This window comes from Salmo salar, unplaced genomic scaffold (genome assembly GCF_905237065.1).
Source record: "Salmo salar unplaced genomic scaffold, Ssal_v3.1, whole genome shotgun sequence".
Taxonomy (NCBI): domain Eukaryota; kingdom Metazoa; phylum Chordata; class Actinopteri; order Salmoniformes; family Salmonidae; genus Salmo; species Salmo salar.
In genome coordinates, this window is record NW_025547816.1 from 173562 (window position 1) to 199000 (window position 25439).

Genomic DNA, 25439 nt, shown 5'->3' on the forward strand with positions numbered 1-25439 from the left:
CTAAGCTAAGGATCCTGGGACTAAACACCTCCCTCTGCAACTGGATCCTGAACTTCCTGACGGGCCGCCCCCAGGTGGTGAGGGTAGCTAGGAACACATCTGCCACGCTGTTCCTCAATACTGGAGCTCCCCAGGGGTGCGTGCTCAGTCCCCTCCTGTACTCCCTGTTCACCCACGACTGCATGGCCAGGCACGACTCCAACACCATCATTAAGTTTGCTGACGACACAACAGTGGTAGGCCTGATCACCGACAACGACGAGACAGCCTATAGGGAGGAGGTCAGAGACCTGGCCGGGTGGTGCCAGAATAACAGCCTATCCCTCAACGTAACCAAGACTAAGGAGATGATTGTGGACTACAGGAAAAGGAGGACTGAGCACGCCCCCAAATGGCTACCTGGACTATTTGCATTTGTGTGCCCCCCCCAACCCCTCTTTTTACACTGCTGCTACTCACTGTTTATCATATATGCATTGTCACTTTAACCATATGTACATACTACCTCAATCAGCCTGACTAACCGGTGTCTGTATGTAGCCTCTCTACTGTATATAGCCTGTCTTTTTACTGTTTTATTTCTTTACCTACGTCTTGTTCACCTAATACCTTTTTTTTTTCACTGTCTACACCTGTTGTATTCGGCGCACATGACAAATAAACGTTGATTTGATTTGACAAAGTGTTTTGCAAACGCCACTGTATCGGAATAGTTTTCTGTCGTTATGGCGCCCTCTACTGGTTAACGTCATTCACTTGATTCCTCTCTGGAATAGAATACATGTCGCTGTGTATATTAACGTGCTATAGTTAATCATCTCTACTTTACTATGAGAAGTCTGAATTAAAATGCAATATATTTAGTCGTTTAATAATTTTTTTTTGAAAAATGGATAAACTGGCACTCCAGATAATGTTTCCTCAGCGTCACGACTTGTACTGCTCCCCTTCTGCAATGTGAGTTGACTTCCATAGCAACCCGTCTGTCGGTAATTACACTGAACGGTCTGGGTGACGGCAGGTCAGAGGTGTTCAGGACAGGCATAGAGCCCCTGGCTGACGGTTCTGGCTGAATTACAACTAAGGACAACTGAACTACATAAAAGTGAAGAATGTTGGGGAAGATTACAACAGGTGAGTCCGGGAATTCAGGAACAGCTGAATAAAACTCAACGTTTTTAAAAACACAACTGGGAACTTCAATGCGTTCACGACAACTAAGAACTGGGGGAAAATCGTTTTGAACGGTCATCCAATTCGGTAACTCGGACCTCTTTTTGTAGAGTTCGGTGAGTTGAAGATCACTGACGTTATGATTTGATCTCGTTTCCTGAGTTTTTCGGTTGTCTTGGACGCTTGGAAAAGTCGGAGATTTCCGAGTTCCCAGTTTATCTGAAGGTGGCATCAGTTGTCTTGAAATGTTTTTCTTCCATAGATCCACCTTACCTTACCATCGATAATTTCGTGAGTAACCTATTTATAAAAATATATTTTTTTTAAATGAATGCCTTTGTCTAAACGTTTCAACTTGTCACATTATGGACTACTGAACATTATACTGTTATATGAACAACTTTTAATATGACTTCTATGATCCTGTTAAGGGATTTAAAGTGAATTCTGCAGTCCCCCCCCCCCATATCAACACATTGAATACTAACTAACTGGTGTCTTCTGTTCAATATCCACAGGAGGACCATCTGGTTTCTGAAGATGTTCTGCTGCACTTCTTTAATCACTTCCTCAGTCTACCTGTAAACATCCTGGCACTTCTTTAATCACTTCCTCAGTCTACCTGTAAACATCCTGGCACTTCTTTAATCACTTCCTCAGTCTACCTGTAAACATCCTGGCACTTCTTTAATCACTTCCTCAGTCTACCTGTAAACATCCTGGCACTTCTTTAATCACTTCCTCAGTCTACCTGTAAACATCCTGGCACTTCTTTAATCACTTCCTCAGTCTACCTGTAAACATCCTGGCACTTCTTTAATCACTTCCTCAGTCTACCTGTAAACATCCTGGCACTTCTTTAATCACTTCCTCAGTCTACCTGTAAACATCCTGGCACTTCTTTAATCACTTCCTCAGTCTACCTGTAAACATCCTGGCACTTCTTTAATCACTTCCTCAGTCTACCTGTAAACATCCTGGCACTTCTTTAATCACTTCCTCAGTCTACCTGTAAACATCCTGGCACTTCTTTAATCACTTCCTCAGTCTACCTGTAAACATCCTGGCACTTCTTTAATCACTTCCTCAGTCTACCTGTAAACATCCTGGCACTTCTTTAATCACTTCCTCAGTCTACCTGTAAACATCCTGGCACTTCTTTAATCACTTCCTCAGTCTACCTGTAAACATCCTGGCACTTCTTTAATCACTTCCTCAGTCTACCTGTAAACATCCTGGCACTTCTTTAATCACTTCCTCAGTCTACCTGTAAACATCCTGGCACTTCTTTAATCACTTCCTCAGTCTACCTGTAAACATCCTGTCACTTCTTTAATCACTTCCTCAGTCTACCTGTAAACATCCTGGCACTTCTTTAATCACTTCCTCAGTCTACCTGTAAACATCCTGGCACTTCTTTAATCACTTCCTCAGTCTACCTGTAAACATCCTGGCACTTCTTTAATCACTTCCTCAGTCTACCTGTAAACATCCTGGCACTTCTTTAATCACTTCCTCAGTCTACCTGTAAACATCCTGGCACTTCTTTAATCACTTCCTCAGTCTACCTGTAAACATCCTGGCACTTCTTTAATCACTTCCTCAGTCTACCTGTAAACATCCTGGCACTTCTTTAATCACTTCCTCAGTCTACCTGTAAACATCCTGGCACTTCTTTAATCACTTCCTCAGTCTACCTGTAAACATCCTGTCATATTATTTACTTTATTCACTAACAAAATGTTTATTTTCACTGTGGATGAATGCCAAAACTTTTGTAAAGCACAAAGATGTTTGAAATTGTGGATTTGCTTAATTTCACTTTCCTTCAAATGGTTGATCAGATTTAAGATAATTTACCAATTAGACGGGCTACACTTTCTCTTTATCTATTCTGTCAGAATCTGAGAAAATAATGTCCCAAATGTCCTGGTTTCCTTTCCCGCCCAGTCGTTCCCTGAGTGTATACAGTACAACCAGGTGACCGGTGTGTTTGAGGTGGTCAGTGAGTCAGAGGAGGCTCTGTCTAGGAGGATCAGGTCAGCCCTGCAGTACTTTCAATCACAACCTCTCAGTGATCCAACAGAGCTGTCTGCTAGACCCATGGTGGACAACCACTACACTGTTCTGGTCAGTTCACATTCTCCTGGTCCTTTTACACTATGGCATCTTCATATTGAATACTGCCATGTGTGTTTGGGGGGGGGGCTTTTAAATTAGTATTTCACTGTAATGTTTTACACCTATTGTATACTGTTCAATTGACAAATTAACTTTGATTTGCCAACCAATACATTGCCCTCATAAGTTTAGTCAAACTAAACTTTAATCAAACTTTAAAAAAAAACATTTTTATTCAAGTGGATTCAAGTTTCTCATCAGATTAGTTGATTGATTCATGATTTTAGTTGGTTGATATGGAGTTTATTAAATCAGACGTCTGTGTGTGTGTGACATCATCTGAATGAGAATAATAATTATTGATTTGAACGCCGTAACAGTGCTTGGACAGACAACAGGGACTGGAGTGGATCCTAAAAGAAAGACTACCCTTGTTTATTCACAGTGACTGCTACTTCGAGTACAGGTAATCCCCAATGTTTTATTACTAGGGGGTCATATCACCTGTTGATGCATGTCTTGATATCAGCACTACCCTTTATCCTGGTCCTGTCTGTCCTGATCATTTGATATCAGCACTGCCCTTTATTGGTCCTGTCTGTCCTGACTTCATCTTTTGATATCAGCACTGCCCTATTGGTCCTTTCTACTTCATCTGTCTTGATATCAGCACTGCCCTTTATCCTGGTCCTGTCTGTCCTGATTCATCTGTCTTGAATCAGCACTGCTTATTGGTCCTGTCTGTCCTGACTTATCTGTCTTGATATCAGCACTGCTTTATCCTGGTCCTGTCTGTCCTGACTTCATCTGTCTTGATATCAGCACTGCCCTTTATTGATTCATCTGTCTTATAAGCACGCCCTTTATCCTGGTCCTGTCTGTTGACTTCATCTGTCTTGATATCAGCACTGCCTTTATCCTGGTCCTGTCTGTCCTGACTTCATCTGTCTTGATATCAGCACTGCCCTTTATCCTGGTCCTGTCTGTCCTGACTTCATCTGTCTTGATATCAGCACTGCTATGTCTTGATATCAGCACTGCCCTTTATCCTGTCTGTCCTGACTTAATCAATCACATTTATTTTTTAATCAAATGTATTTATAAAGCCCTTCTTACATCAGCTGATATCTCAAAGTGCTGTACAGAAACCAAGCCTAAAACCCCCAAACAGCAAGCAATGCAGGTGTAGAAGCACGGTGGCTAGGAAAAACTCCCTAGAAAGGCCAGAACCTAGGAAGAAACCTAGAGAGGAACCAGGCTATGAGGGGTGGCTAGGAAAAACTCCCTAGAAAGGCCAGAACCTAGGAAGAAACCTAGAGAGGAACCAGGCTATGAGGGGTGGCTAGGAAAAACTCCCTAGAAAGGCCAGAAACCTAGGAAGAAACCTAGAGAGGAACCAGGCTATGAGGGGTGGCTAGGAAAAACTCCCTAGAAAGGCAGGAACCTAGGAAGAAACCTAGAGAGGAACCAGGCTATGAGGGGTGGCTAGGAAAAACTCCCTAGAAAGGCAGGAACCTAGGAAGAAACCTAGAGAGGATCCAGGCTCTGGCTTTTCATAGCTGATCATTGAGAGTATCTCTACCGCTCCTGCTGTCTCTAGAGAGTTGAAAACAGCAGGTCTGGGACAGGTAGCACGTCCGGTGAACAGGTCAGGGTTCCATAGCCGCAGGCAGAACAGTTGAAACTGGAGCAGCAGCACGGCCAGGTGGACTGGGGACAGCAAGGAGTCATCATACCAGGTAGTCCTGAGGCATGGTCCTAGGGCTCAGGTCCTCCGAGAGAGAGAAAGAAAGAGAGAGAATTAGAGCGAGCATACTTAAATTCACACAGGACACCGGATAAGACAGGAGAAATACTCCAGATATAACAGACTGACCCTAGCCCCCCGACACAAACTACTGCAGCATAAATACTGGAGGCTGAGACAGGAGGGGTCAGGAGACACTGTGGCCCCGTCCGATGATACCCCCGGACAGGGCCAAACAGGAAGGATATAACCCCACCCACTTTGCCAAAGCACAGCCCCCACACCACTAGAGGGATATCTTCAACCACCAACTTACCATCCTGAGACAAGGCCGACTATAGCCCACAAAGATTTCCGCCACGGCACAACCCAAGGGGGGGCCAACCCAGACAGGAAGACCACGTCAGTGACTCAACCCACTCAAGTGACTCACCCCTCCTAGGGACGGCATGGAAGAACACCAGTAAGCCAGTGACTCAGCCCCTGTAATAGGGTTAGAGGCAGAGAATCCCAGTGGAGAGAGGGGAACCAGCCAGGCAGAGACAGCAAGGGCGGTTCGTTGCTCCAGAGCCTTTCCGTTCACCTTCACACTCCTGGGCCAGACTACACTCAATCATAGGACCTACTGAAGAGATGAGTCTTCAGTAAAGACTTAAAGGTCGAGACCGAGTCTGCGTCTCTCACATGGATAGGCAGACCGTTCCATAAAAATGGAGCTCTATAGGAGAAAGCCCTGCCTCCAGCTGTTTGCTTAGAAATTCTAGGGACAATAAGGAGGCCTGCGTCTTGTGACCGTAGCGTACGTGTAGGTATGTACGGCAGGACCAAATCGGAAAGATAGGTAGGAGCAAGCCCATGTAATGCTTTGTAGGTTAGCAGTAAAACCTTGAAATGAGCCCTTGCCTTGTCTTGATGTCAGCACTGCCCTTATCCTGATCCTGCCTGTCCCTACTTCCACCCGACCTATAGGTCCTACTTCCACCCGACCTGTAGGTCCTATTTCCACCCGACCTATAGTCCTACTTCCACCTGACCTATAGGTCTACTTCCGCCCGACCTATAGGTCCTATTTCCACCCGACCTGTAGGTCTACTTCCACCCGACCTATAGGTCCTATTTCCACCCGACCTATAGGTCTACTTCCACCCGACCTATAGGTCTACTTCCGCCCGACCTATAGGTCCTACTTCCGCCCGACCTATAGGTCCTACTTCCGCCCGACCTATAGGTCCTATTTCCACCCGACCTATAGGTCCTACTTCCACCCGACCTATAGTCCTACTTCCACCCGACCTATAGGTCCTACTTCCACCCGACCTATAGGTCCTATTTCCACCCGACCTATAGGTCCTATTTCCACCCGACCTATAGGTCCTATTTCCACCCGACCTATAGTCCTACTTCCACCCGACCTATAGGTCTACTTCCACCCGACCTATAGGTCCTACTTCCACCCGACCTATAGGTCTCCTTCCACCCGACCTATAGGTCTACTTCCGCCCGACCTATAGGTCCTACTTCCACCCGACCTATAGGTCTACTTCCACCTGACCTATAGTCCTACTTCCGCCCGACCTATAGGTCCTACTTCCACCCGACCTATAGGTCCTATTTCCACCCGACCTATAGGTCCTACTTCCGCCCGACCTATAGGTCCTATTTCCACCCGACCTATAGGTCCTACTTCCGCCCGACCTATAGGTCTACTTCCACCCGACCTATAGTTCTACTTCCACCCGACCTATAGGTCTACTTCCACCCGACCTATAGGTCTACTTCCACCCGACCTATAGTCCTACTTCCACCCGACCTATAGGTCCTACTACCACCCGACCTATAGGTCTACTTCCACCCGACCTATAGGTCTACTTCCACCCGACCTATAGGTCTACTTCCACCCGACCTATAGTCCTACTTCCACCCGACCTATAGGTCTACTTCCACCCGACCTATAGGTCCTACTTCCACCCGACCTATAGTTCTACTACCACCCGACCTATAGGTCCTACTTCCTGCAGCTCATGGATACCTAATCCCACATAAATCTCTTCTGCGTGCCATGTTAGCATATACAGTACATGTTGAGAGCAGGTGACTCTCTCTAACCCACACTACACCTGCCTGTCACTCACCTAACCTAACACAGCTGTATTGGCAGAGTGAAGGTAGACACCCTGGGACAGTGATGGAATAATACCTTACTCCAGGCAATAACATTCCATTGCATTCTATTCTATTCTATTCTATTCTTCCATTCCATTTTATTATATTCTTTTCTATTCTATTCTTTCATTCCATTCTATTCCATTTTTCCATTCTTCCATTCCATTTTATTATTTTCTATTCTTCTATTCTATTCTTCCATTCTATTCTATTCTTCCATTCTATTCTATTATTTCATTCCATTCTATTCCATTTTTCCATTCTTCCATTCCATTTTATTATTTTCTATTCTTCTATTCTATTCTTCCATTCCATTCTATTCTATTCTTCTATTCTATTCTTCCATTCCATTTATTATTATTCTATTCTTCTATTCTATTCTTCCATTCCATTCTATTCCTATTCTTCCATTCTATTCTATTCTTCCATTCCATTTTATTATTTTCTATTCTTCATTCTATTCTTCCATTCCATTCTATTCTATTCTTCTATTCTATTCTTCATTCCATTTTATTATATTCTATTCTATTCTTTCATTCCATTCTATTCTTCCATTCTATTCTATTCTTTCATTCCATTCTATTCCATTTTTCCATTCTTCCATTCCATTTTATTATTTTATATTCTTCTATTCTATTCTTCCATTCTATTCTATTCTTCCATTCTATACTATTCTTCCATTCTATTCTATTCTTCCATTCTATACTATTCTTCCATTCTATTCTATTCTTCCATTCCATTTTATTATATTATTTTCTATTCTATTCTTTCATTCAATTCTATTCCATTTTTCCATTCTTCCATTCCATTCTATTATTTTCTATTCTTCTATTCTATTCTTCCATTCCATTCTATTATTTTCTATTCTCTTCTATTCTATTCTTCCATTCTATTCCATTCTATTCTATTCTTCCATTCATAGGTTTGTCTGACCTGCATTCCTGCACTTTGTGACAAATGTTGTTTAAAAGCTTTTATAAATAACGTATTGATTGATTGATTGATTGATGGATGCTTGGCGGTGTTTCCCAAGGTTAGCGAAGCTGCTTTCTCAGTGTGGCCCTCGGGGCTGGAACCAGAAGAGAGATGACGCCTCAGTCCAACACCCTGTCATCACAGAGACCGTCTGTCCTTCCCCTGGGCCTGATGACAGGCAGATCCTGATGAAGGTCCTCGATGTGTCACTGGGGCAGGTCAGCAGATCCTACTGATTCACATAGATGATATATCTCAGTATGATGTCTATATGGTGAAGTACAGTGGAGATGATATATCTCAGTATGATGTCTATATGGTTAAGTACAGTGGAGATGATATATCTCAGTATGATGTCTATATGGTTAAGTACAGCGGAGATGATATATCTCAGTATGATGTCTATATGGTTAAGTACAGTGGAGATGATATATCTCAGTATGATGTCTATATGGTTAAGTACAGCGGAGATGATATATCTCAGTATGATGTCTATATGGTTAAGTACAGTGGAGATGATATATCTCAGTATGATGTCTATATGGTTAAGTACAGCGGAGATGATATATCTCAGTATGATGTCTATATGGTTAAGTACAGTGGAGATGATATATCTCAGTATGATGTCTATATGGTTAAGTACAGTGGAGATGATATATCTCAGTATGATGTCTATATGGTTAAGTACAGCGGAGATGATATATCTCAGTATGATGTCTATATGGTTAAGTACAGTGGAGATGATATATCTCAGTATGATGTCTATATGGTTAAGTACAGCGGAGATGATATATCTCAGTATGATGTCTATATGGTTAAGTACAGTGGAGATGATATATCTCAGTATGATGTCTATATGGTTAAGTACAGCGGAGATGATATATCTCAGTATGATGTCTATATGGTTAAGTACAGTGGAGATGATATATCTCAGTATGATGTCTATATGGTTAAGTACAGTGGAGATGATATATCTCAGTATGATGTCTATATGGTTAAGTACAGCGGAGATGATATATCTCAGTATGATGTCTATATGGTTAAGTACAGCGGAGATGATATATCTCAGTATGATGTCTATATGGTTAAGTACAGTGGAGATGATATATCTCAGTATGATGTCTATATGGTTAAGTACAGTGGAGATGATATATCTCAGTATGATGTCTATATGGTTAAGTACAGCGGAGATGATATATCTCAGTATGATGTCTATATGGTTAAGTACAGTGGAGATGATATATCTCAGTATGATGTCTATATGGTTAAGTACAGTGGAGATGATATATCTCAGTATGATGTCTATATGGTTAAGTACAGTGGAGATGATATATCTCAGTATGATGTCTATATGGTTAAGTACAGTGGAGATGATATATCTCAGTATGATGTCTATATGGTTAAGTACAGTGGAGATGATATATCTCAGTATGATGTCTATATGGTTAAGTACAGTGGAGATGATATATCTCAGTATGATGTCTATATGGTTAAGTACAGTGGAGATGATATATCTCAGTATGATGTCTATATGGTTAAGTACAGTGGAGATGATATATCTCAGTATGATGTCTATATGGTTAAGTACAGTGGAGATGATATATCTCAGTATGGTTAAGTACAGTGGAGATGATATATCTCAGTATGATGTCTATATGGTTAAGTACAGTGGAGATGATATATCTCAGTATGGTTAAGTACAGTGGAGATGATATATCTCAGTATGATATCTATATGGTTAAGTACAGTGGAGATGATATATCTCAGTATGGTTAAGTACAGTGGAGATGATATATCTCAGTATGATATCTATATGGTTAAGTACAGTGGAGATGATATATCTCAGTATGGTTAAGTACAGTGGAGATGATATATCTCAGTATGGTTAAGTACAGTGGAGATGATATATCTCAGTATGATGTCTATATGGTTAAGTACAGTGGAGATGATATATCTCAGTATGGTTAAGTACAGTGGAGATGATATATCTCAGTATGGTTAAGTACAGTGGAGATGATATATCTCAGTATGGTTAAGTACAGTGGAGATGATATATCTCAGTATGATGTCTATATGGTTAAGTACAGTGGAGATGATATATCTCAGTATGATGTCTATATGGTTAAGTACAGCGGAGATGATATATCTCAGTATGATGTCTATATGGTTAAGTACAGTGGAGATGATATATCTCAGTATGATGTCTATATGGTTAAGTACAGTGGAGATGATATATCTCAGTATGATGTCTATATGGTTAAGTACAGCGGAGATGATATATCTCAGTATGATGTCTATATGGTTAAGTACAGTGGAGATGATATATCTCAGTATGGTTAAGTACAGTGGAGATGATATATCTCAGTATGATGTCTATATGGTTAAGTACAGCGGAGATGATTATTTGTCATAAATAAACACTTGTTTTGTGGTGTTGGTGAAACAGTAGATACATGCTGTGTATTATCCAGGTATTTCTTTGTCTCTCTCACCCCAGGCAACACTTCCCTATAGTCACACTGGCTTTGTTTGTGTTCTTTGTGTTTCTGCAGGCCTCAGTAACAGACATGTTGACAATGGCTAAGGACAAGGATAAGCAGCTTCCTGTCTGTACCCGGTCTGTGAAAACCCCGGTGTGCTCCCTGGGCCGGGAGGGACAGAGGGGTCTGGCCTCAGCCTGCTTCTCCTGCATCCCTGACTCAGAGTCCTACGCCCTGTCCTCCTCACTCCTCGTCTCCTTTCCTCTCTCTTCTTCGCTCCCGGACTGTCCTCTCTGCTCTTCACTTCTAGACTGGGACAGGAGACGGGGAGACCGCGCCTCAGAGCAGGAGATGAACGTCTACCTCGCAGAGACGGAGGCAAAGACAGAGATAGAGGCAGGAACTACAGATGAGGGTAATGGGGACCCCAAGTCCCAGAGTCCCTCCTGTTCTACCGCTGATGAGGAGACGGGTGGTCCCCATACAGAGAGCCGCTATGAGGGAGGTCCAGCCACCAGCCACAGCAGACTGAAGGACCAGGAGCAGGGTGGAGGGTCAGCCCACACAGAGAGCCCCTGTGAGGGAGGTCCAGCCACCAGCCACAGCAGACTGAAGGACCAGGAGCAGGGTGGAGGGTCAGCCCACACAGAGAGCCCCTGTGAGGGAGGTCCAGCCACCAGCCACAGCAGACTGAAGGACGAGGAGCAGGGTGGAGGGTCAGCCCACACAGAGAGCCCCTGTGAGGGAGGTCCAGCCACCAGCCACAGCAGACTGAAGGACCAGGAGCAGGGTGGAGGGTCAGAGGAGGAGAATGACCTTGAGTTCTATGATGTCACTGTTAGTATCCATGGTGATAGACAGGGCCTTGGTGACTTTAAGGACTTCTTAAAGGGAACACTAGGAGAGAAGCTTTTGCGTCTGTGGATGGATATAGAGAGACTGAAGACCCTACAGGACGGCAGGAGGAAAAACAGGTATTCATATACACATTCAGTACTTCCTTAAAGGTCCAATGCAGCAGTTTTTATCTCAATATCAAATCATTTCTGGGTAACAATGAAGTACCTTACTGCGATTGTTTTGAATTATAATGGTCAAAATGAAACAAAAATATCTTCTTAGCAAAAGGCAATTTGTCAAGTCAAAATGTTGCTCTGACTGTCTGGGAGTGGCCTGAGTGTGGAGGGGAAAACAGAACATTATCTGTTATTGGCAGAGAGGTTTGGAACTCTCTTCCTTATTGGTCTATTAACTAATTCACCGAAATGGTGATGTCACCATGGAAGGCCAAAACTCCATATATATACCTTTACCCTGACCCCAACCCTTAACCCATAACTCCTAACCTTCACCCTGACCTTAACCCATAACTCCTAACCTTCACCCTGACCTTAACCCATAACTCCTAACCTTCACCCTGACGTTAACCCATAACTCCTAACCTTCACCTTAACCCCAACCCTTAACCCATAACTCCTAACCTTCACCTTAACCCATAACCCATAACTCCTAACCTTCACCTAACCCTGACCTTAACCCATAACTCCTAACCTTCACCTTAACCCTGACCTTAACCCATAACTCCTAACCTTCACCTTAACCCCAACCCATAACTCCTAACCTTCACCTGACCCCAACCCTTAACCCATAACTCCTAATCTTCACCTGAACCCTGACCTTAACCCATAACTCCTAACCTTCACCTGAACCCTGACCCCAACCTTGACCCCAACCCCTAACCCTTAACCCATAACTCCTAAACTTCACCTTGACCCCAACCACTAACCCATAAACCCTAACCCCAGCCCCTAACCCACAACTCCAATACTTCACCTTCACCTTAACCCTGACCCCAACCCTTAACCCATAACTCCTAACCTTCACCTTAACCCTGACCCCAACCCTTAACCCATAAACTCTAACCTTCACCTTAACCCTGACCTTAACCCATAACTCCTAACCTTCACCTTAACCCTGACCCCAACCCTTAACCCATAACTCCTAACCTTCACCTTTACCCTGACCCCAACCCTTAACCCATAACTCCTAACCTTCACCTTAACCCTGACCCCAACCCTTAACCCATAACTCCTAACCTTCACCTTAACACCTTGACCCCAACCCTTAACCCATAACTCCTAACCTTCACCTTAACCCTGACCCCAACCCTTAACCCATAAACTCTAACCTTCACCTTAACCCTGACCTTAACCCATAACTCCTAACCTTCACCTGAACCCTGACCCCAACCTTGACCCCAACCCTTAACCCATAACTCCTAACCTTCACCTTAACCCTGACCCCAACCCTTAACCCATAACTCCTAACCTTCACCTTAACCCTGACCCCAACCCTTAACCCATAAACCCTAACCTTCACCTTAACCCTGACCTTAACCCATAACTCCTAACCTTCACCTGAACCCTGACCCCAACCTTGACCCCAACCCTTAACCCATAACTCCTAACCTTCACCTGAACCCTGACCTTAACCCATAACTCCTAACCTTCACCTGAACCCCAACCCCTAACCGTAACCTTAACTCTGACTCCTAACCTAAACCCTAACCCTAACCTAAACCCTAACCTCAAGCCTTCATTGATGTATAGAACCTGAGATGACAATAAGCCTTCCTCTTAACCAATGACGTGGACAGAACCGTCTTCAGTCAGTCAGTGATTGATTGATTGATTGTGACAGGCATTTGGTCCAGATGCGTAGCTGCTACCTGCTGAGCGGTGGCCAGAGCAGTCTGAATGGTGAGCTGTTGACCAGACTGGGTCTCTCTACCTCCCCCTGCTGGAGAGAGGACAGACTGCAGAGAGTACAGCCCCGCATCACTGAGGCTCTGCTCTGCTACTGGTGAGGAGACTGACTGACGGGGGTGTTTTCTAGCCCCTCCTCGGGGGACCCACAGACTCCAGAGTTACCCGATTTAACATTGTCATCATGTTTATATACTGTTTTACCCACTTCATATGTATATACTGTATTCTAGTCAAGGCTCATCCTATATAACTACTGTCTATACACACCATCCTGTATAACTACTGTCTATACACACCATCCTATATAACTACTGTCTATACACACCATCCTATATAACTACGTCTACTGTCTATACACACCATCCTATATAACTACTGTCTATACACACCATCCTATATAACTACTGTCTATACACACCATCCTATATAACTACTGTCTATACACACCATCCTGTATAACTACTGTCTATACACACCATCCTATATAACTACTGTCTATACACACCATCCTATATAACAGCTATACTGTCTATACACACCATCATATATAACTACTGTCTATACACACCATCCTATATAACTATAGTCTATACACACCATCCTATATAACTACTGTCTATACACACCATCCTATATAACTACTGTCTATACACACCATCCTATATAACTACTGTCTATACACACCATCCTATATAACTACTGTCTATACACACCATCCTATATAACTACTGTCTATACACACCATCCTATATAACTACTGTCTATACTGTCTATACACACCATCCTATATAACTACTGTCTATACACACCATCCTATATAACTACTGTCTATATACTGTCTATACACACCATCCTATATAACTACTGTCTATACTGTCTATACACACCATCCTATATAACTACTGTCTATACACACCATCCTATATAACTACTGTCTATACACACCATCCTATATAACTACTGTCTATACACACCATCCTGTATAACTACTGTCTATACACACCATCCTATATAACTACTGTCTATACACACCATCCTATATAACTACTGTCTATACACACCATCCTATATAACTACTGTCTATACACACCATCCTATATAACTACTGTCTATACACACCATCCTATATAACTACTGTCTATACACACCATCCTATATAACTACTGTCTATACACACCATCCTATATAACTACTGTCTATACACACCATCCTATATAACTACTGTCTATACACACCATCCTATATAACTACTGTCTATACACACCATCCTATATAACTACTGTCTATACTGTCTATACACACCATCCTATATAACTACTGTCTATACACACCATCCTATATAACTACTGTCTATACACACCATCCTATATAACTACTGTCTAAACTGTCTATACACACCATCCTATATAACTACTGTCTAAACTGTCTATACACACCATCCTATATGACTACTGTCTATACACACCATCCTATATAACTACTGTCTATACACACCATCCTATATAACTACTGTCTATACACACCATCCTATATAACTACTGTCTATACACACCATCCTATATAACTACTGTCTATACACACCATCCTGTATAACTACTGTCTATACACACCATCCTATATAACTACTGTCTATACACACCATCCTATATAACTACTGTCTATACACACCATCCTATATAACTACTGTCTATACACACCATCCTATATAACTACTGTCTATACACACCATCCTATATAACTACTGTCTATACTGTCTATACACACCATCCTATATAACTACTGTCTATACACACCATCCTATATAACTACTGTCTATACACACCATCCTATATAACTACTGTCACAGCCGCCATAGCCTTGCAAACATACATGACATCAACAACTGCTATAGGCCAATTAACAAGTTCTTTATTATAAAACAAAACTATTCATTCTAAACACCATACAATGGAACTAGGTGTGCACACAGCAGTCTGAATGTAGCTGTTGACCAACTGGGTCTATACACACCATCCTGCGATATAGACTGACTGTCTAGTACAGCCACGCATCACTGATAGCTACTGCTCTGCTACTGGTGAGGAGACTGACTGACGGGGGTGTTCTAACACCATCCTCGGGGACCCACAGACTCCATTACCCGATTTAACATTGTCATCATGTTTATATACTGTCTATACACACCATCCTATGTATAACTACTGTATTCTAGTCACAGGCCATCCTATATAACCTACTGTCTATACACACCATCCTATATAACTACTGTCTATACACACCATCCTATATAACTACTGTCTATACACACCATCCTATATAACTACTGTCTATACTGTCTATACACACCATCCTATATAACTACTGTCTATACTGTCTATACACACCATCCTATATAACTACTGTCTATACACACCATCCTATATAACTACTGTCTATACACACCATCCTGTATAACTACTGTCTATACACACCATCCTATATAACTACTGTCTATACACACCATCCTATATAACTACTGTCTATACACACCATCCTATATAACTACTGTCTATACACACCATCCTATATAACTACTGTCTATACACACCATCCTATATAACTACTGTCTATACTGTCTATACACACCATCCTATATAACTACTGTCTATACACACCATCCTATATAACTACTGTCTATACACACCATCCTATATAACTACTGTCACAGGCCGGCTCATAGCCTGTGGCAAAAATGAGAGGACATCAACAACCGGTATAGGCCAATTAAAAAAGTTCTTTATTATAAAACAAAACTATTCATTCTAAACAAAGAAAAAGGAATGAGGTGTGGAAATGTCATAATGTAAGGTGTATGTAGGGTGCACGGATGCATGAATATGTGTGTGTGTGTAACATGACTGAGTGGAAACTAAATACAGCTACAAAGGAACAAACAAAACAGGATCATACCTGGAGGAGCAGGGAGAGAGAGGTTAGTGGAGCAGTTGGTTAAATACCCTGTCTATACACACCATCCTATACATCATTATATATATATATATATATATATATATATATATATTCATGACTCTGACGCTCGTCTTAATTCCTTTGTTTGTATTTTGGGGATGTGTGTATTGTTAGGTATTATAAACTGGGTGGTTTGAGTCCTGAATTATGATTGGCTGACAGCCGTGATAAACTAGGATCACCTGGTCCATACTAGACTAGACTGGTACCTGAACTAGGATCACCTGGTCCGTACTAGACTAGACTGTGACCTGAACTAGGATCATCTGGTCCATACTAGACTAGACTGTGACCTGAACTAGGATCACCTGGTCCATACTAGACTAGACTGGTACCTGAACTAGGAACACCTGGTCCATACTAGACTAGACTGTGACCTGAACTAGGATCACCTGGTCCATACTAGACTAGACTGGTACCTGAACTAGGATCACCTGGTCCATACTAGACTAGACTGGTACCTGAACTAGGATCACCTGGTCCATACTAGACTGGTACCTGAACTAGGATCACCTGGTCCATACTAGACTGTGACCTGAACTAGGATCACCTGGTCCATACTAGACTAGACTGTGACCTGAACTAGGATCACCTGGTCCATACTAGACTAGACTGGTACCTGAACTAGGATCACCTGGTCCGTACTAGACTAGACTGTGACCTGAACTAGGATCACCTGGTCCATACTAGACTAGACTGGTACCTGAACTAGGATCACCTGGTCCATACTAGACTAGACTAGACTGTGACCTGAACTAGGATCACCTGGTCCAGACTAGACTGTGACCTGACCTAGGATCACCTGGTCCAGACTAGACTGTGACCTGACCTAGGATCACCTGGTCCATACTAGACTAGACTGGTACCTGAACTAGGATCACCTGGTCCATACTAGACTAGACTGTGACCTGAACTAGGATCACCTGGTCCATACTAGACTAGACTGTGACCTGAACTAGGATCACCTGGTCCATACTAGACTAGACTGTGACCTGAACTAGGATCACCTGGTCCATACTAGACTAGACTGTGACCTGAACTAGGATCACCTGGTCCATACTAGACTAGACTGGTACCTGAACTAGGATCACCTGGTCCATACTAGACTGGTACCTGAACTAGGATCACCTGGTCCATACTAGACTGTGACCTGAACTAGGATCACCTGGTCCATACTGTCTCGTATTTCTGTGGTTATATTCAAGTCATGTGTTAATAATATCGTTATGTTAATGTTATGTTCATGTTCAATTTAAATATTGTAGCGTTCCTCGCTATGTGAGCCACGTTATAATTTCCACTAAGTGGGTTAAACTTATTGGCGCGATGCTTAGGGTGAATTAAGGTATGTGGTGGAGCTTATGAGTGTGCATTCATATGAATGTTGTCCTGTCGTGTTCTGGTTGTGTTCCAGGGGTCCCAGGTTCATGTTCTGGTTGTGTTCCAGGGGTCCCAGATTCAGGATGAGCCAGAGAGGAATTGATCCTCTCAGACTGTCACTGTGGAGGAACGGACAGCTACGGCCTCCCTCTGGTGTCAACCCTAACCCTCGTTACATCACCCTCGACGCCCTCCGGCCACACACCTGTATACCTCGACCTGCCATCCCCCCAGACACCTCTCTACCCAGAGACAGGACCCCCACACCAGCTCACACACAGGTATTAGGTGTGACCGACAGAGAGTTGAGATAAACAATTAGATTTTTCTTTATTTTATGAAAAGCTTAATATAAGTTGAATAAAGTAGTATTATTCTGTGTGTTATGTCAGACAGGTTAATATAGTAGTATTATTCTGTGTGTGTGTGTTATGTCAGACAGGTTAATAAAGTAGTATTATTCTGTGTGTTGTATCAGACAGGTTAATAAAGTAGTATTATTCTGTGTGTGTGTGTTATGTCAGACAGGTTAATAAAGTAGTATTGTTCTGTGTGTGTGTGTTATATCAGACAGGTTAATATAGTAGTATTATTCTGTGTGTTATGTCAGACAGGTTAATAAAGTAGTATTATTCTGTGTGTTATATCAGACAGGTTAATATAGTAGTATTATTCTGTGTGTGTTATGTCAGACAGGTTAATAAAGTAGTATTATTCTGTGTGTGTGTGTTATATCAGACAGGTTAATAAAGTAGTATTATTCTGTGTGTTGTATCAGACAGGTTAATATAGTAGTATTATTCTGTGTGTGTGTTATATCAGACAGGTTAATAAAGTAGTATTATTCTGTGTGTTATATCAGACAGGTTAATAAAGTAGTATTATTCTGTGTGTGTCAGACAGGTTAATATAGTAGTATTATTCTGTGTGTGTGTATCAGACAGGTTAATAAAGTAGTATTATTCTGTGTGTTATATCAGACAGGTTAATAAAGTAGTATTATTCTGTGTGTGTGTTATATCAGACAGGTTAATAAAGTAGTATTATTCTGTGTGTGTTATATCAGACAGGTTAATATAGTAGTATTATTCTGTGTGTTATGTCAGACAGGTTAATATAGTAGTATTATTCTGTGTGTTATATCAGACAGGTTAATATAGTAGTATTATTGTGTGTTATATCAGACAGGTTAATATAGTAGTATTATTCTGTGTGTGTGTTATATCAGACAGGTTAATATAGTAGTATTATTCTGTGTGTTGTATCAGACAGGTTAATAAAGTAGTATTATTCTGTGTGTTATATCAGACAGGTTAATATAGTAGTATTATTCTGTGTGTTGTATCAGACAGGTTAATATAGTAGTATTATTCTGTGTGTGTCAGACAGGTTAATATAGTAGTATTATTCTGTGTGTGTGTGTTATGTCAGACAGGTTAATATAGTAGTATTATTCTGTGTGTGTTATATCAGACAGGTTAATATAGTAGTATTATTCTGTGTGTTATATCAGACAGGTTAATATAGTAGTATTATTCTGTGTGTGTGTTATGTCAGACAGGTTAATAAAGTAGTATTATTCTGTGTGTTGTATCAGACAGGTTAATAAAGTAGTATTATTCTGTGTGTTATATCAGACAGGTTAATATAGTAGTATTATTCTGTGTTATCTCAGACAGGTTAATAAAGTAGTATTATTCTGTGTGTGTGTTATGTTAGACAGGTTAATATAGTAGTATTATTCTGTGTGTTATATCAGACAGGTTAATAAAGTAGTATTATTCTGTGTGTTATGTCAGACAGGTTAATATAGTAGTATTATTCTGTGTGTTGTATCAGACAGGTTAATAAAGTAGTATTATTCTGTGTGTGTGTGTTATATCAGACAGGTTAATATAGTAGTATTATTCTGTGTGTGTTATATCAGACAGGTTAATAAAGTAGTATTATTCTGTGTGTTGTATCAGACAGGTTAATATAGTAGTATTATTCTGTGTGTGTTGTGTCAGACAGGTTAATATAGTAGTATTATTCTGTGTGTGTTGTATCAGACAGGTTAATAAAGTAGTATTATTCTGTGTGTGTGTGTTATATCAGACAGGTTAATATAGTAGTATTATTCTGTGTGTGTGTTATGTCAGACAGGTTAATAAAGTAGTATTATTCTGTGTGTGTGTTGTGTCAGACAGGTTAATATAGTAGTATTATTCTGTGTGTTGTATCAGACAGGTTAATAAAGTAGTATTATTCTGTGTGTGTGTGTTATATCAGACAGGTTAATATAGTAGTATTATTCTGTGTGTTATGTCAGACAGGTTAATAAAGTAGTATTATTCTGTGTGTGTGTTATGTCAGACAGGTTAATAAAGTAGTATTATTCTGTGTGTGTTGTGTCAGACAGGTTAATAAAGTAGTATTATTCTGTGTGTTGTATCAGACAGGTTAATATAGTAGTATTATTCGTGTGTGTGTTATATCAGACAGGTTAATAAAGTAGTATTATTCTGTGTGTGTTATGTCAGACAGGTTAATAAAGTAGTATTATTCTGTGTGTTATATCAGACAGGTTAATAAAGTAGTATTATTCTGTGTGTGTCAGACAGGTTAATATAGTAGTATTATTCTGTGTGTTATATCAGACAGGTTAATAAAGTAGTATTATTCTGTGTGTTGTATCAGACAGGTTAATAAAGTAGTATTATTCTGTGTGTTATGTCAGACAGGTTAATAAAGTAGTATTATTCTGTGTGTGTGTTATGTCAGACAGGTTAATAAAGTAGTATTATTCTGTGTGTGTTATATCAGACAGGTTAATAAAGTAGTATTATTCTGTGTGTTGTATCAGACAGGTTAATATAGTAGTATTATTCTGTGTGTTATATCAGACAGGTTAATAAAGTAGTATTATTCTGTGTGTTGTATCAGACAGGTTAATATAGTAGTATTATTCTGTGTGTGTGTGTTATGTCAGACAGGTTAATATAGTAGTATTATTCTGTGTGTGTTATGTCAGACAGGTTAATAAAGTAGTATTATTCTGTGTGTTATGTCAGACAGGTTAATAAAGTAGTATTATTCTGTGTGTGTTATGTCAGACAGGTTAATAAAGTAGTATTATTCTGTGTGTGTTATATCAGACAGGTTAATAAAGTAGTATTATTCTGTGTGTTATGTCAGACAGGTTAATAAAGTAGTATTATTCTGTGTGTGTTATATCAGACAGGTTAATATAGTAGTATTATTCTGTGTGTGTGTGTTGTATCAGACAGGTTAATATAGTAGTATTATTCTGTGTGTGTGTTATATCAGACAGGTTAATATAGTAGTATTATTCTGTGTTATCTCAGACAGGTTAATATAGTAGTATTTTTCTGTGTTATCTCAGACAGGTTAATATAGTAGTATTATTCTGTGTGTTATATCAGACAGGTTAATAAAGTAGTATTATTCTGTGTGTGTTATATCAGACAGGTTAATAAAGTAGTATTATTCTGTGTGTGTTATATCAGACAGGTTAATATAGTAGTATTATTCTGTGTGTGATGTCAGACAGGTTAATAAAGTAGTATTATTCTGTGTGTTATGTCAGACAGGTTAATATAGTAGTATTATTCTGTGTGTTATATCAGACAGGTTAATAAAGTAGTATTATTCTGTGTGTTTATATCAGACAGGTTAATATAGTAGTATTATTCTGTGTGTGTTATATCAGACAGGTTAATAAAGTAGTATTATTCTGTGTGTGTTATGTCAGACAGGTTAATATAGTAGTATTATTCTGTGTGTTATATCAGACAGGTTAATATAGTAGTATTATTCTGTGTTATCTCAGACAGGTTAATAAAGTAGTATTATTCTGTGTGTGTTATGTCAGACAGGTTAATATAGTAGTATTATTCTGTGTGTGTTATGTCAGACAGGTTAATAAAGTAGTATTATTCTGTGTGTGTTATATCAGACAGGTTAATATAGTAGTATTATTCTGTGTGTGTTATATCAGACAGGTTAATATAGTAGTATTATTCTGTGTGTGTTATATCAGACAGGTTAATATAGTAGTATTATTGTGTGTTATCTCAGACAGGTTAATATAGTAGTATTATTGTGTGTTATCTCAGACAGGTTAATAAAGTAGTATTATTCTGTGTGTGTCAGACAGGTTAATAAAGTAGTATTATTCTGTGTGTTATATCAGACAGGTTAATATAGTAGTATTATTCTGTGTGTTATATCAGACAGGTTAATATAGTAGTATTATTCTGTGTGTGTGTGTTAAGTCAGACAGGTTAATAAAGTAGTATTATTCTGTGTGTGTTATATCAGACAGGTTAATAAAGTAGTATTATTCTGTGTGTTGTATCAGACAGGTTAATATAGTAGTATTATTCTGTGTTATCTCAGACAGGTTAATATAGTAGTATTATTCTGTGTTATATCAGACAGGTTAATATAGTAGTATTATTCTGTGTGTGTTATATCAGACAGGTTAATATAGTAGTATTATTCTGTGTGTTATATCAGACAGGTTAATATAGTAGTATTATTCTGTGTGTTATATCAGACAGGTTAATAAAGTAGTATTATTCTGTGTGTGTTATATCAGACAGGTTAATATAGTAGTATTATTCTGTGTGTGTGTTATATCAGACAGGTTAATAAAGTAGTATTATTCTGTGTGTGTGTATCAGACAGGTTAATATAGTAGTATTATTCTGTGTGTGTTATATCAGACAGGTTAATATAGTAGTATTATTCTGTGTGTTATATCAGACAGGTTAATATAGTAGTATTATTCTGTGTGTGTGTTATATCAGACAGGTTAATATAGTAGTATTATTCTGTGTGTGTGTTATATCAGACAGGTTAATATAGTAGTATTATTCTGTGTGTTATCTCAGACAGGTTAATAAAGTAGTATTATTCTGTGTGTGTCAGACAGGTTAATATAGTAGTATTATTCTGTGTGTGTGTTATATCAGACAGGTTAATATAGTAGTATTATTCTGTGTGTGTGTTATATCAGACAGGTTAATATAGTAGTATTATTGTGTGTTATCTCAGACAGGTTAATATAGTAGTATTATTGTGTGTTATCTCAGACAGGTTAATATAGTAGTATTATTGTGTGTTATCTCAGACAGGTTAATATAGTAGTATTATTGTGTGTTATCTCAGACAGGTAATGCCAGCAGCAGTCCTGTTGTAGGGGACAGGCGGATGGAGAGGATGTTACAGGCTCTATGTGTCGACTCACAGGCCGGGTTCTACTTCACACGCTACTGTGAAAGCTCTGGAAACCCGGTACAAACAGCTCTCTCTCTCTCTCTCTCTCTCTGTCTCTGTCTGTCTCTCTCTCTGTCTCGCTCTCTCTCTGTCTGTCTGTCTGTCTGTCTGTCTGTCTGTCTGTCTGTCTGTCTGTCTGTCTGTCTGTCTGTCTGTCTCTCTCTCCATATCTCTCTCTCTCCATTCTCTCGCTTTCAATTCAATTCGCTTTATTGGCATGACGTAATGTACATATTGCCAAAGCTTATTTTGGATATTTACAATATAAAAATAAATAAAAATGAGAATCAAAATTGTCAACAGGACAACAGTAACAACAATAACCAAGGGTCAAAATAACCAACACATTCAACAATAACAACAAGCATAGAGGACATGTGCAGGTTTATTGGTCTGTCAGACACTGTCCCTCATCTTATGGCAGGCAGCAATGTAGTGCGCTCTCTCGCTCCCTTTTAAACCAAGGGGTTTTCCTGACAACTTTAGCATATCGACAATTCTTTTGCCAAAAGATTATTAATACCCAATTATTATGTGAAAGGTGTATATCTGTCAATTCAATTCAAAGGGATTTATTGGCAGGGTAGCCTAAGTGGTTAGAGCATGGGCCAGTAACCGAAAGGCTGTAAAGATCGAATCACCAAGCTGACAAGGTAAAAATCTGTCGTTCTGCCACTGAGCAAGGCAGTTAACCCACTATTCCCCTGGTGCCGAAGACATGGATGTCGGTTAAGGCAGCTGCCCCTCACCTCTCTGAAAGCATCGGTCCCGTGTGGCTCAGTTGGTCGAGCATGGTGTTTGCAACGCCACGGTTGTGGGTTCGGTTCCCACGGGGGACCAGTACGGAGATTTTTTTTTTTTTAAAGAACAAAAAAAATGTATGAAATGTATGCATTCACTACTGTAAGTCGCTCTGGATAAGAGCGTCTGCTAAATGACTTAAATGTAAATGCATTCAGTTGTACAACTGACTAGGCATCCCCCTTTCCCCAGGGGAAACATGTTTACATTGCCAAAGCAAGTGAAATAGATAATGAAATAAACAGAAATTAACAGTAAACATTACACTCACAAATGTCATATTATGTCTATATACAGTGCTGTAACGATGTGCAGATAGTTAAAGTACAAAAGGGAAAATAAATAAACATAAATATGGGATGTATTTACAATGGTGTTTGTTCTTCACTGGTTGACCTTTTCTTGTGACAACAGGTCACAAATCTTGCTGCTGTGATGGCACACTGTGGTATTTCACCCAGTAGATATGGTAGATCTGGGAGTTTATCAAAATTGGATTTCTTTTGGAATTCTTTGTGGGGTTTTTTGGGGTCTCTGTTGCTCTCTCTCTCTGTCCACCAGAGTGTTATTGTAAATGTATTGTACAACATAAATAAATAGGTCTTCCTGTATCTTCTCAGCTGTGGGAGAATGCTGTCCACTTCTGGTGTGATCTGCAGCAGTACCACCAGCTCTTCTACCAAGATGGACTGGATCCCTACAGGGTACAGAGACAGGCTCATGTAAGATTGGATCCCTGGGGAAAGGGGGGGGGTAATTGCATCAGATGCTGGATTAGGTTCTGGTGGGAGATGTAGGATAAAACATATTAACGATACAGGCGAAGTCTCCACTCCAATCACTGGAAACTCTCAGCCAAAGCATGGGCCAAATGTCCAAGCCCCTTCCCTAATTTGAATGAGCCCTACATTAAAGACATTTTATGAGCCCTACATTAAAGACATTTTATGAGCCCTACATTAAAGGCATTTTATGAGCCCTACATTAAAGGTATTTTATGAGCCCTACATTAAAGGCATTTTATGAGCCCTTCATTAAAGACATTTTATGAGCCCTACATTAAAGACATTTTATGAGCCCTACATTAAAGGCATTTTATGGGCCCCACATTAAAGGCATTTTATGAGCCCTACATTAAAGCCTAAATGCTTGTGCTGTTTTCCAATGCATAGATGATGTACAGGCTACTGCATATTATGCACGACAGAAACACATGGAAGCCCATAGATGTAGCTAGCTATATGCTCTCTTGGGTAAATAAATGAAACTAGCTCCAGTAGGCTAGTCTTTTAGAGTGTGAACTGTATTATACTGTACTATATGGACTGGAATTACGCACATTGTTCAAACCATGATAAAGCTGAGGAGAACATGCAGTTCTGGTTAAAACATGTGGCCAACAAAGTTACAAGTATAGGCTGGTATAGGCTAGTATAGGCTAGTATAGGCTGGTATAGGCTAGTATAGGCTGGTATAGGCTGGTATAGGCTAGTATAGGCTGGTATAGGCTGGTATAGGCTAGTATAGGCTAGTATAGGC

General features: G+C 40.1%; 1 protein-coding gene across 1 annotated transcript in view; it reads left to right on the forward strand.

The window, feature by feature from the left end:
- Positions 1-849: 849 nt before the first annotated feature.
- LOC106593541 (regulator of G-protein signaling 22) overlaps positions 850-25439 on the forward strand; it is a gene marked incomplete at its 3' end in the record, with an annotated part of 43575 nt that continues 18985 nt past the window's right edge. The window contains 11 exon segments of the mRNA XM_045711610.1: positions 850-1134; positions 1436-1464; positions 1692-1754; positions 3124-3303; positions 3675-3760; positions 8238-8397; positions 10732-11633; positions 13360-13521; positions 17884-18097; positions 22992-23117; positions 24521-24622. Of these exon segments, the coding sequence (XP_045567566.1) occupies positions 1113-1134; positions 1436-1464; positions 1692-1754; positions 3124-3303; positions 3675-3760; positions 8238-8397; positions 10732-11633; positions 13360-13521; positions 17884-18097; positions 22992-23117; positions 24521-24622 (2046 nt within the window).